We start from the raw sequence: 13,065 nt of genomic DNA on the forward strand, positions 1-13,065 counted from the left end.
AATTAACAACCACTGGTCATTAATATCACTTAATGTCAATGGACTCAACTCACCTATAAAAAGGCACAGACTAAGAGATTGGATACAAAAACAGGATCCAACATTTTGCTGTTTACAAGAAACATACCTCAACCACAAAGACAGGCACCTACTCAGAGTAAAGGGTTGGGATAAGGCTTATCAAGTAAATGGACCTAAGAAACAAGCAGGTGTGGCCATTCTAATTTCTAACAAAGTTGACTTCAGACTTAAATCAATCAGAAGAGATGGAGAGGGACATTTTCTACTCATAACAGGAACAATTCATCAGGATGAAGTCTCAATCCTGAATATCTATGCCCCTAATATAAAAGAATCCACATACGTAAAAGAAACATTGCTAAAATTCAAGGCAGCCATCAAACCGCACACATTAATAGTAGGAGACTTTAATACTCCTCTCTCACCAATGGACAGGTCAATTAGACAGAAACCTAACAGAGAAATAAGAGAATTAATAGAGGTAATGAATCAAATGGACTTAACAGACATCTGTAGAATATTCCACCCAAATAGGAAAGAATATATCTTCTTCTCTGCAGCTCATGGAACCTTCTCAAAAATTGACCACATACTCGGTAACAAAGCAAACATCCACAGTTACAAAAAAATATTAATAACCACCTGTATCTTATCAGATCACCATGGATTAAAGATAGAATTCAGCAACAATGCTACCCCCAGAAAGCCTACAAACTCATGGAAACTGAACACTCAACTACTGAACCATACCTGGATTAAGGAAGAAGTAAATAAAGAAATTAAAGTCTTCCTTGAAGTCAATGAAAATAAAAAAACAACATACTCAAAACTATGGGACACTATGAAAGCAGTCCTGAGAGGAAAGTTCATAGCACTAAGTGCCCACTTAAAGAAAACAGAGAAAGCACACATTGGAGACTTAAAAGCCCACCTGAAAGCTCCAGAAAAAAAAGAAGCAGACTCACCTAGAAGGAGTAGAAGACTGGAAATAATCAAACTGAGGGCTGAAATCAACAAAATAGAAACACAGAAAACAATTGAAAGAATCAATGAAACAAAAAGCTGGTTCCTGGATAAAATCAACAAAATTGATAAACCCCTATCCAAACTAATCAAACGGCAGAGAGAGAATTGCAAATTAATAAGATCAGAAATGAAAAGGGGGACATAACCACAGACACAGAGGAAATTCAGACATTCATTAGATCTTACTACAAAAGCCTGTATGCCACAAAACTGGAAAATGTAAAAGAAATGGACACTTTTTTTGATAAATACCATATACCAAAGTTAAACCAGGACCAGGTGAACAACCTAAATAGACCTGTTAGTCACGAAGAATTAGAAGCTGTTATCAAAAACCTCCCTTCCAAAAAAAGTCCAGGACCAGATGGGTTCAATGCGGAATTCTACCAGAACTTCCAAGAAGACGTAATTCCTATACTCCTTAATGTATTTCACAATATAGAAACAGAAGAGTCATTGCCAAATTCCTTTTATGAAGCTACAGTAACTCTGATACCGAAACCACACAAAGACTCAACCAAGAAAGAGAATTACAGGCCAATCTCACTCATGAACATCGATGCAAAAATCCTCAACAAAATACTGGCAATCCGAATCCAAGAACACATTAGAAAAATTATCCATTATGATCAAGTAGGCTTCATCCCAGAGATGCAGGGCTGGTTCAACATATGCAAATCTATCAATGTAATCCATCATATAAATAAACTGAAAGAAAAAAACCATATGATCATTTCATTAGATGCTGAAAAAGCATTTGACAAAATTCAACACCGCTTTATGATAAAAGTCTTGGAGAGATTAGGGATACAAGGCTCATTCCTAAATATAATTAAAGCTATCTACAGCAGGCCGACAGCTAATATCAAATTAAACAGAGAGAAACTTAAAGCCATCCCACTAAAATCAGGAACACGACAAGGCTGTCCACTCTCTCCTTACCTCTTCAATATAGTACTTGAAGTTTTAGCAATAGCAATAAGACAACATAAGGGGATAAAGGATATTCAAATTGGAAAGGAAGAAGTTAAACTTGCATTATTTGCAGATGATATGATAGTGTACATAAGCGACCCCAAAAACTCCACGAAAGAACTCCTACAGCTGATAAACACCTTTAGTAATGAGGCAGGATACAAGATCAACTCCAAAAAATCAATCGCCCTCTTATACACAAAGGATATGGAAGCAGAGAGGGAAATAAGAGAATCATCACCTTTCATGATAGCCACAAACAGCATAAAATATCTTGGGGTAACTCTAACCAAGGAAGTGAAAGATCTATTTGACAATAACTTCAAGGCATTTAAGAAAGAAATTGAAGAGGACACCAGAAAATGGAAGGATCTCCCTTGCTCTTGGATTGGGAGGATCAACATAGTAAAAATGGCAATCCTACCAAAGGCAATTTATAGATTCAATGCAATCCCCATCAAGGTCCCATCAAAATTCTTCACAGATCTTGAGAGGACAATAATCAACTTTATATTGAAAAACAAAAAACCCAGGATAGCCAAAACAATCTTATACAATAAAGGAACTTCTGGAGGCATTACCATCCCCGACTTCAAATCCTATTACAGAGCTACAGTGTTGAAAAGAGCGTGGTACTGGCATAAAAACAGAGAAGTCGACCAATGGAATCGTATAGAAGACCCGGATGTTAACCCACAAACCTATGAACAACTGATTTTTGATAAAGGAGCTAAAAGTATACAATGGAAGAAAAAAAGCATCTTCAACAAATGGTGCTGGCACAATTGGATGTCAACCTGTAGAAGAATGAAAATAGACCCATATCTATCACCATGCACAAAACTCAAGTCCAAATGGATCAAAGACCTCAATATCAATCTGAACACACTGAACCTGATAGAAGCGAAAATGGGAAGTACCCTGCATCATATGGGCACAGGAGATCGCTTCCTATGTATAACCCCAGCAGCACAGACATTAAGGGCAACATTGAATAAATGGGACCTCCTGAAACTGAGAAGCTTCTGTAAAGCAAAGGACACTGTCATTAAGACAAAAAGGCAACCTACTGACTGGGAGAAGATCTTCACCAACCCCGCAACAAAGGTCTGATCTCCAAAATATATAAGGAACTCAAGAAACTAGACTTTAAAATGCTAATTAACCCGATTAAAAAATGGGGCACTGAACTGAACAGAGAATTCTCAACAGAAGAAGTTCAAATGGCAAAAAGATACTTAAGGTCATGCTCAACCTCCTTAGCGATCAGAGAAATGCAAATCAAAACAACTTTGAGATACCATCTTACACCTGTCAGAATGGCTAAAATCAAAAACACCAAGGATAGCCTTTGCTGGAGAGGTTGTGGAGAAAGGGGTACCCTCATCCATTGCTGGTGGGACTGCAAACTTGTGCAACCACTTTGGAAATCAGTGTGGCGGTTTCTCAGAAAAATTGGGATCAACTTACCCTTGGACCCAGCAATAGCACTCTTGGGAATATACCCAAGAGATGCCCTATCATATGACAAAAGCATTTGTTCAACTATGTTCACAGCAGCATTATTTATAATAGCCAGAACCTGGAAGCAACCTAGATGTCCTTCAATGGAGGAATGGATGAAGAAAGTGTGGAATATATACACATTAGAGTACTACTCAGTGGTAAAAAACAATGACTTCTCGAATTTTGCATGCAAATGGATAGAAATAGAAAATACTATCCTGAGTGAGGTAACTCAGACCCACAAAGAAGATCATGGGATGTACTCACTCATAATTGGTTTCTAGCCATGGATATGGGCCACTGAGTCTATAATTTGTGATCCTAAAGAAGCTAAACAAGAGGGTAAACCCAAGGAAAAACATATAGATATCCTCCCAGCTATGGGAAATAGACAAGATTGCCGGGCAAAAATTGGCATCTTGGGGGTGGGGGTGAGGGGAGATGGGGAGAGAAAAGTGTGAAGGAGAGGATGAGTGGAACTGGGGGAATTGGGGTGATTGGGGATAAAGGAGGGTTGGATAGGGGAGCAGGGAAACTCATATCTTAGTTAAGGGAGCCACCTAAGGGTTGGCAAGAGACTTGAACTTGGAATGGCTACCAGGTGCCCAGGGCAATGTCCCCAGTTAGTTCCTTGGGGCACCTGAGGATAGGGAACCTGAAATGAAGCTATCCTATAACCATACTGATGAATATCTTGCATATCACCATAGAAGCGATGGATGGAGATAGAGACAGAGACCCACACTGGAGCACTGAACTGAGATCCCAAGGTTCTAATGAGGAGCAGAAGGAGGGAGAACATGAACAAGGAAGTCAGGACCATGACGGGTGCACCCAACCACTGAGACAGTGGGGCCGATCTATTGGGAGCTCACCAAGGCCAGCTGGACTGCGACTGAAAAAGCATGGGATAAAACCGGACTCTCTGAACATGGCGGACAATGAGAGCTGACGAGAGGCCAAGGAGAATGGCATGGGGTTTTGATCCTACTTCATGTTCTGGCTTTGTGGGAGCCTAGACAGTTTGGATGGTCACCTTCCTAGACCTGGATGGAGGTGGGAGGACCTTGGACTTTCCACAGGGCAGGGAACCCTGACTGCTCTTGGGATTGGAGAGGGAGGAGAAGAGGAGTGGGGGGGAGGGGAGAGGGGCGAGAGGAGGGGGAGGGAAATGGGAGGCGATAAGGAAGTGGGAAAATTTTTTTTTCAAAAAAAAAAAAGAAAACAAGACAAGGGGAAATAGGAAAAAAGAAAGGAGCATTTCACAAAAGAAGTACTACGAATGCCCAATAAACATGTGAAATAGAAAAAACTATATATATATATATATGATAAAAGAGACATACATGTATCTAATCTTCATGGGCAGTAGAAAAAGACAAGATCTCCTTAGTAAATTGAGAGTGTGGGGATCACGGGAAAGGGCAGACTAGGAATGGGGAGAAAGGGAGGGGAGCAGAGAAAAATATATAGCTCAATAAAAAGAAAAAAATGCATATCTGAGAAAATGGGGATCCTTCCTTTACCCTAGTAGTAGTAATAGTCTTGTACTAATTATTGTGACAAATACATTTCTGTATTTTAATCTCTGTTTAAGAATATCCAGGGATATTTATAAGCCTTTCTCCCTCAATCAGCTAATCTGTTAATTTAATAAATACTTCTTGACATTTGGTAAATATTTATGTTGGGTCTTAGTCTTATTTACTAGAGATTGACCTACAGCTACCAGAAGCTTCTATAAGACAATAATAGTCCTGAAAATTTCAGTAAATATTCAACATATTGTCTAGATTTGCATCCTTACAGAATGGCTAGGGTTAGCCTGGCCATCCAGTCAGCTAGATCCCAGGACTTTGGCTGTCCCATTCTAAACCATCCACCCCTGGATGGTTTTAGCAGTGTCCAATGTGCAAGTGCTGTCTGCTCTAAAATATCATAGAAGTAATGCAGTGCCATATACTTGGCTGCACCTTCTCTGTCAGATGCAAAAAGACAAGGTCGACCCTTGGCTGTCACTGATATGGGGACTGGGCCAGAAGAACACTGGAACATTGGCCTTCCTTTAAAGCTGACCTACTCCCTAGTCTCTTATCCCATGCCACTGCAAAGTTACCAAATGTAGATTCTCCCCTATTCCATGCAGAACGATTGGCACCCATAGCAAATATCTATAGTTCCCTATCATGGAGTCTTCACATATCTTGCTAAATGGCATCCTAGACACTAAGTTCAGAATGTCATTTGCTGACCAAGATGGGTGGGGTCTACCCATTCAAAATGTTCAGATGCATTTCTTCAGATCCCTGTTCTTTCTTCTGACTCATGTCACGGGTTAGACTAAAGAAGTTACCAGGAGATAGAAATGTTCAAAGGGGACATGATTTTCTTCTATATTTCAAGTATGGTACTACTGGTTTTTAAATGCATCCACTTAAGCTATAATGCCAAGAGCTAGACTTATTCCTTGTTTGCCTCTTCCCAGGCATATTAACACCCAGGTGAACTTAAAAAGAGAAAAACATCGCTAACAAAGAAGAAACAATGGTGGAAGTTCAGAAAATAGGTGCTAGTGAATAAAATAATCAGGGTACTCTTTCTGGACAGTTTTAGTGCTTCTTCCTAAATAAGTTTTACTTAACAACACATTCTAAAATCCCATCCTGCTCTTCCAATCCCACCCAGCTTGCATCCAGAACTCCCTCTCCCTTCTGCCTCCCTCCCCTCTTCGGGCACATAACATCACCCAGCTCAGCCTGCTTGGACGCTGGGGCCGAATCATGCGGGAGTTCCTTTGTCTCAATAGCCTGCCTGCACCAAGCAAAGTAGGTGCTTTGTTTAGGAGTTACCCAACCAACGCGGAGATCTGATCTCGGCATCAGGAGAGCCATCACTGGGGAGTGTCATCACTGGGAAGATACATCAGTAGGCAAGGAGACCTGATCCGGTAAAAGAAGATCCATAGGGGAGCATTTGGAAGAAGAGATGGGCAGGCGTCAATACAAGAATTCCCCCAACAATCTGAAAAACAACATGAAACCACCAGAACCCAACGACCTCACAACAGGAGGACATGAAAACCTTAATCAAGAAGTAGAAAAAAATTGACTTTAGGAAAGTGATAAACGCCCTTAAACAGCACGTAAAAAATGCCCTTATAGAAATGGATGAGAAGTATAACAGAAAGTTTGAAGAATTGAATAAATCAGTGAATGATACCCTAGGAAACCAAGGAAAAACAATCAAACAGATAATGGAAACAGTTCAAGACTTAAAAACTGAAATGGAGGCAAAGAAGAAAACACAAACAGAGGGCCAACTAGACATGGAAAATCTAGGTAAACGAATAGAGACTAGAGAAACAAGCATAACCAACAGAATACAAGAGATAGAAGAAAGAATCTCAGATTCTGAAGAAACCATAGAGAAAATAAACGCACTGATCAAAGAAAACAGCAAGTCCAACAATCTCTCATCACAAAACATTCAGGAAATCTGGGACACAATAAAAAGACCAAACCTAAGAATAATAGGAATAGAAGAAGGAGAAGTTCAGCTCAATGATCCAGAAAATATATTTAATAAAATTATAGAAGAAAACTTTCCCAACCTAAAGGAAGATATACCTATGAAGGTTCAAGAAGCACCGAATAGGATAGATCAAAAAAAAAATCCCCTCGCCATATAATAATCAAAACACAAAGCATACAGAATAAAGAAAGAATATTAAGAGCTGCAAAGGAAAAAGGCCAAGTTACTTATAAAGGTAAACCTATCAGACTTACACCTGACTTCTCTATGGAAACCATGAAAGCCAGAAGGTCCTGGATAGAAGTACTGGAGAAACTAAGAGACCATGGTTGCAAACCCAGACTACTTTACCCAGCCAAGCTTTCATTCACTATAAACGGAGAAAACAAAATTTTTCAGGATAAAAACAAATTTAAACAATACGTAGCCACAAATCCAGCCTTACAGAAAGTAATAGAAGGAAAATCACAAACCAAGGAATCCAAAAACGACCACAAAACTAAGACATCTAATGACCCTTCACCAGCACAACTCAAAGAAGGAAAACACACAAACTCTACTACTAAAAAAAATGACCAGAGATAACAAACAATGGTCATTAATATCACTTAATGTCAGTGGACACAACTCACCTATAAAAAGGCACAGACTAAGAGATTGGATACAAAAACAGGATCCAACATTCTGTTGTTTACAAGAAACACACCTCAAACACAAAGACAGGCACCTACTCAGAGTAAAGGGCTGGGAAAAGGCTTATCAGGCAAATGGACCTACGAAACAAGTAGGAGTGGCCATACAAATTTCTAACAAAGTTGACTTCAAACTTAAATCAATCAGAAGAGATGGAGAGGGACATTTTCTACTCTTAACAGGAACAATTCATCAGGATGAAGTCTCAATCCTGAATATCTATGCCCCTAATATAAAACCACCCATGTATATAAAAGAAACATTACTAAAACTAAAGGCAGCAATCAAACCACAAACAATAATAGGAGGAGACTTCAACACCCCTCTCTCACCAATCGACAGGTCAATCAGACAGAAACCTAACAGAGAAATAAGAGAATTAATGGAGGTAATGGATCAAATGGACTTAACAGACATCTATAGAATATTCCACCCAAAAGGAAAGAATATATCTTCTTCTCTGCAGCTCATGGAACCTTCTAGAAAATTGACCACATACTCGGTAATAAAGCAAACCTCCACAGTTACAAAAAAATATTAGTAACCACCTGTATCTTATCAGATCACCATGGATTAAAGTTAGAATTCAACAACAATGCTACCCCTAGAAAGCCTACATACTCATGGAAACTGAACAGTCAACTACTGAACCACACCTGGGTCAAGGAAGAAATAAAGAAAGAAATTAAAGTCTTCCTTGAACTCAATAAAAATAAAGAAACAACATATTCAAACTTATGGGACACTATGAAAGCAATCCAAAGAGGAAAGTTTATAGCACTAAGGGCCCACTTAAAGAAAACAGAGACTTAACAGCTCACCTGAAATCTCTAGAAAAAAAAAGAAGCAGACTCTCCTACAAGGAGTAGAAGACTGGAAATAATCAAACTGAGGGCTGAAATTAACAAAATAGAAACACAGAAAACAACCCAAAGAATTAGTGGAACAAAAAGCTGGTTCCTGGAGAAAATCAACAAGATTTATAAACCCCTAGCCAAACTAATAAAAAGGCAGAGAGAATATGCAAATTAATAAGATCAGAAATGAAAAGGGGGACATAACCACAGACACAGAGGAAATTCAGAGAATCATAAGATCTTACTACAAAGACCTATATGCCACAAAACTGGAAAATGTAAAAGAAATGGACACTTTTTTTGATAAATACCATATACCAAAGTTAAACCAGGACCAGGTGAACGATCTAAATAGACCTGTTAGTCACGAAGAATTAGAAGCTATTATCAAAAATCTCCCTACCAAAAAAAGCCCAGGGCCAGATGGTTTCACAGCAGAATTCTACCAGAACTTCCAAGAAGACGTAATACCTATACTCCTTAATGTATTTCACAATATAGAAACAGAAGAGTCATTGCCAAATTCCTTCTATGAAGCTACAGTTACTCTGATACCAAAACCACACAGAGACTCAACAAAGAAAGAGAATTACAGGCCAATCTCACTCATGAACATCGATGCAAAAATCCTCAATAAAATACTGTCAAACCGATTCCAAGAACACATTAGAAAAATTATCCATTATGATCAAGTAGGCTTCATCCCAGAGATGCAGGGCTGGTTCAATGTATGCAAATCTATCAGTGTAATCTATCATATAAATAAACTGAAAGAAAACAACCATATGATCATTTCATTAGATGCTGAAAAAGCATTCGACAAAATTCAACACGCCTTTATGATAAAATCTTGGAGAGATTAGAGATACAAGGGTCATACCTAAATATAACAAAAGCTATTTACAGCAAGCCAACAGCTAACATTAAATTAAATGGAGAAAAACTCAAAGCCATTTTACTAAAATCAGGAACACGACAAGGCTGTCCACTCCCTCCATACCTCTTCAATATAGTGCTTGAAGTTTTAGCAATAGCAATAAGACAACATAAGGGTGATGGAGGAGTTACTTTCATTTAATAAAGAAACTGCCTTGGCCCATTTATAGGCCAGCCCTTAGGTGGGTGGAGTAAACAGACAAAATGCTGGGAAAAAGAAGCCGAGTCAAGGAGTTGCCATGATTCTCCCACTCCAGACAGACGCAGGTTAAGATCTTTCCTGGTAAGCCAGCTCGTGGTACTACACAAAATATTAAAAATGGGTTAGATCAATATGTAAGAGCTAGCCATTAAGAGGCTGGAACTAATGGGCCAGGCAGTGATTAAAAGAATACAGTTGCCGTGTAATTATTTCGGGGCATAAGCTAGACATGCGGGCGGCCAGGTGCCGGGGATGCAGCCCCACTCTTCATATTACAACATGAGGGGATCGAGGGGATTCGAATTGGAAAGGAAGAAGTTAAACTTTCGTTATTTGCAGATAATATGATAGTATACATAAGCGACCCCAAAATCTCTACCAAAGAACTCCTACAGCTGATAAACACCTTTAGTAGCTTGGCAGGATACAAGATGAACTCCAAAAAATCAATTGCCCTCCTATACACAAAGGATATGGAAGCAGAGAGGGAAATCAGAGAAGCATCACTTTTCACGATAGCCACAAACAGCATAAAATATCTTGGGGTAACTCTAACCAAGGAAGTGAAAGATCTATTTGACAAGAACTTTAAGGCATTGAAGAAAGAAACTGAAGAGGATACCAGAAAATGGAAGGATCTCCCTTGCTCTTGGATTGGGAGGATCAACATAGTAAAAATGGCAATCCTACCAAAGGCAATTTATAGATTCAATGCAATCCCCATCAAGGTCCCATCAAAATTCTTCACAGATCTTGAGAGGACAATAATCAACTTTATATGGAAAAACAAAAAACCCAGGATAGCCAAAACAATCTTATACAATAAAGGAACTTCTGGAGGCATTACCATCCCTGACTTCAAACTCTATTACAGAGCTACAGTAATGAAAACAGCATGGTATTGGCATAAAGACAGAGAAGTCAACCAATGGAATCGTATAAAAGACCCGGAATTTAACCCACAAACCTATGAACACCTCATTTTCGATAAAGGAGCTAAAAATATACAATGGAAGAAAGAAAGCATCTTCAACAAATGGTGCTGGCACAACTGGATGTCAACCTGTAGAAGAATGAAAATAAACCCATACCTATCAACATGTACAAAACTCAAGTCCAAATGGATCAAAGACCTCAATATCAACCTGAACACACTGGACCTGATAGAAGAGAAAGTGGGAAGTACCCTACAACATATGGGCACAGGAAATCGCTTCCTATGTATAACCCCAGCAGCATAGACATTAAGCGTAATATTGAATAAATGGGACCTCCTGAAACTGAGAAGCTTCTGTAAAGCAAAGGACACTGTCACTAAGACAAAAAGGCAACCTACTGATTGGGAGAAGATCTTCACCAACCCCACAACAGACAAAGGTCTGATCTCCAAAATACATAAAGAACTCAAGAAACTAGACTGTAAAAGGCTAATCAACCCAATAATAAAATGGGGCATTGAGCTGAACAGAGAAGAAGTTCAAATGGCCAAAAGACATGCTCAACCTCCTTAGTGATCAGGGAAATGCAAATGAAAACAACATTGAGATATCACCTTACACCTGTCAGAATGGCTAAAATCAAAAACACCAATGATAGTCTTTGCTGGAGAGGTTGTGGAGGAAGGGGTACCCTCATCCACTGCTGGTGGGAATGCAAACTTGTGCAACCACTTTGGAAATCAGTGTGGTGGTTTCTCAGGAAATTTGGGATCAACCTACCCCTGGAACCCAACAATACCACTCTTGGGAATATACCCAAGAAATGCCCTATCATATTACAGAACCATTTGTTCAACTATGTTCATAGCAGCATTATTTGTAATATCCAGAACCTGGAAACAACCTAGATGTCCTTCAATGGAAAAATGGATGAAGAAAGTGTGGAATATATACACATTAGAATACTACTCTGTGGTAAAAAACAATGACTTCTCGAACTTTGCATACAAATGAATGGAAATAGAAAACACTATCCTGAATGAGGTAACCCAGACCTAAAAAGATGAATATGGGATGTATTCACTCATATTTGGTTTCTAGCCATAAATAAAGGTCATTGAGTCTATAATTTGTGATCCTAAAGAAGCTAAATGAGAAGGTGAATCCAAAGAAAAACATATAGTTATCCTCCTGGATATGGGAAGTAGACAAGATTGCCGGGCAAAAAAATGGGATCTTGGAGGTGGGGCGGGATGGGGGTAGGGGTAGATGGGGAGAGAAAAGTGAGAAGGGGAGGATGGGGGGATCTTGGGGAAACGAGATGATTGGGATAAAAGAAGGGCAGATAGGGGAGCAGGGAAGCACATATCTTAATAAAGGGAGCCATCTTAAGGTTGGCAAGAGACTTGAACCTAGAGGGGCTCCCTGGTGCCCAGGGCGATGTCCCCAGTTAGTTGTTTGGGCAGCTGAGGATAGGGAACCTGAAATGGCCCTATCTTATAGCCATACTGATGAATATCTTGTATATCACCATAGTACCTTCATCTGGTGATGGATGGAAATAGAGACAGAGTCCCACATTGGAGCACCGGAATGAGCTCCCAAGGTCCCAATGAGGAGCAGAAGGAGGGAGAACATGAGCAAGGAAGTCAGAACCGTGAGGGGCGCACCCACCCACTGAGACAGTGGAGCTGATCTATTGGGAGCTCACCAAGACCAGCTGGACTGTGACTGAAAAAGAATGGAATAAAACTGGACTCTCTGAACATGGAGGACAATGAGGGCTGATGAGAAGCCAAGGACAATGGCACTGGGTTTTGCTCCTACTTCATGTTCTGACTTTCTGGGAGCCTAGCCAATTTGGATGCTCACCTTCCTAGACCTTGATGGAGGGGGGAGGACCTTGGATTTTCCACAGGGCAGGAAACCCTGACTGCTCTTTGGACTGGAGAGGGAGGGGGAGAGGAGTGGGGGGAGGGAAAGAGGAAGGAGAGGAGGGGGAGGGAAATGGGAGGCTGAGAGGTGGTGGAAATTTTTTTTTAATAAAAAAAATAAAAAATAAAAATAAATAAATAAATAAATAAATTCTCATCCCTTCCTTGCTATCTGTAGAATGGTCCAAGGAGACACACCCAGTCCATAAACTACTTCAAAGCTTGACTGCTAATGAAAATTCAGAGTTTAGAGGAGGGCCCCTCCAAATTGAAAGTAACGGAATACTCACTTGTTTTGCCTTTGTCTTTGAGATTGTATCAGGAATGGGTTTCTTTCTTTCCTTTACCACTGTTGTGGGGAGCTGCGGGCTGTCTTCCTGCTGCCCCAGCTCCTGGTTGCCTGTCTAGCTTATGCCCTGAAATAACAACACACAAACTGTATTCTT

General features: G+C 39.8%; 1 protein-coding gene across 1 annotated transcript in view; it reads right to left on the bottom strand.

Annotated features, from left to right (window-relative positions):
• Positions 1 to 11,174: 11,174 nt before the first annotated feature.
• The window catches only part of LOC130889861 (formin-2-like), a 167,522-nt gene continuing 165,631 nt past the window's right edge, over positions 11,175 to 13,065 (bottom strand). The window contains 2 exon segments of the mRNA XM_057793798.1: positions 11,175 to 11,207; positions 12,910 to 12,960. Coding sequence (XP_057649781.1) covers positions 11,175 to 11,207; positions 12,910 to 12,960 — 84 coding nt within the window.

This window comes from Chionomys nivalis, chromosome 18, assembly GCF_950005125.1.
Source record: "Chionomys nivalis chromosome 18, mChiNiv1.1, whole genome shotgun sequence".
Taxonomy (NCBI): Eukaryota; Metazoa; Chordata; class Mammalia; order Rodentia; family Cricetidae; genus Chionomys; species Chionomys nivalis.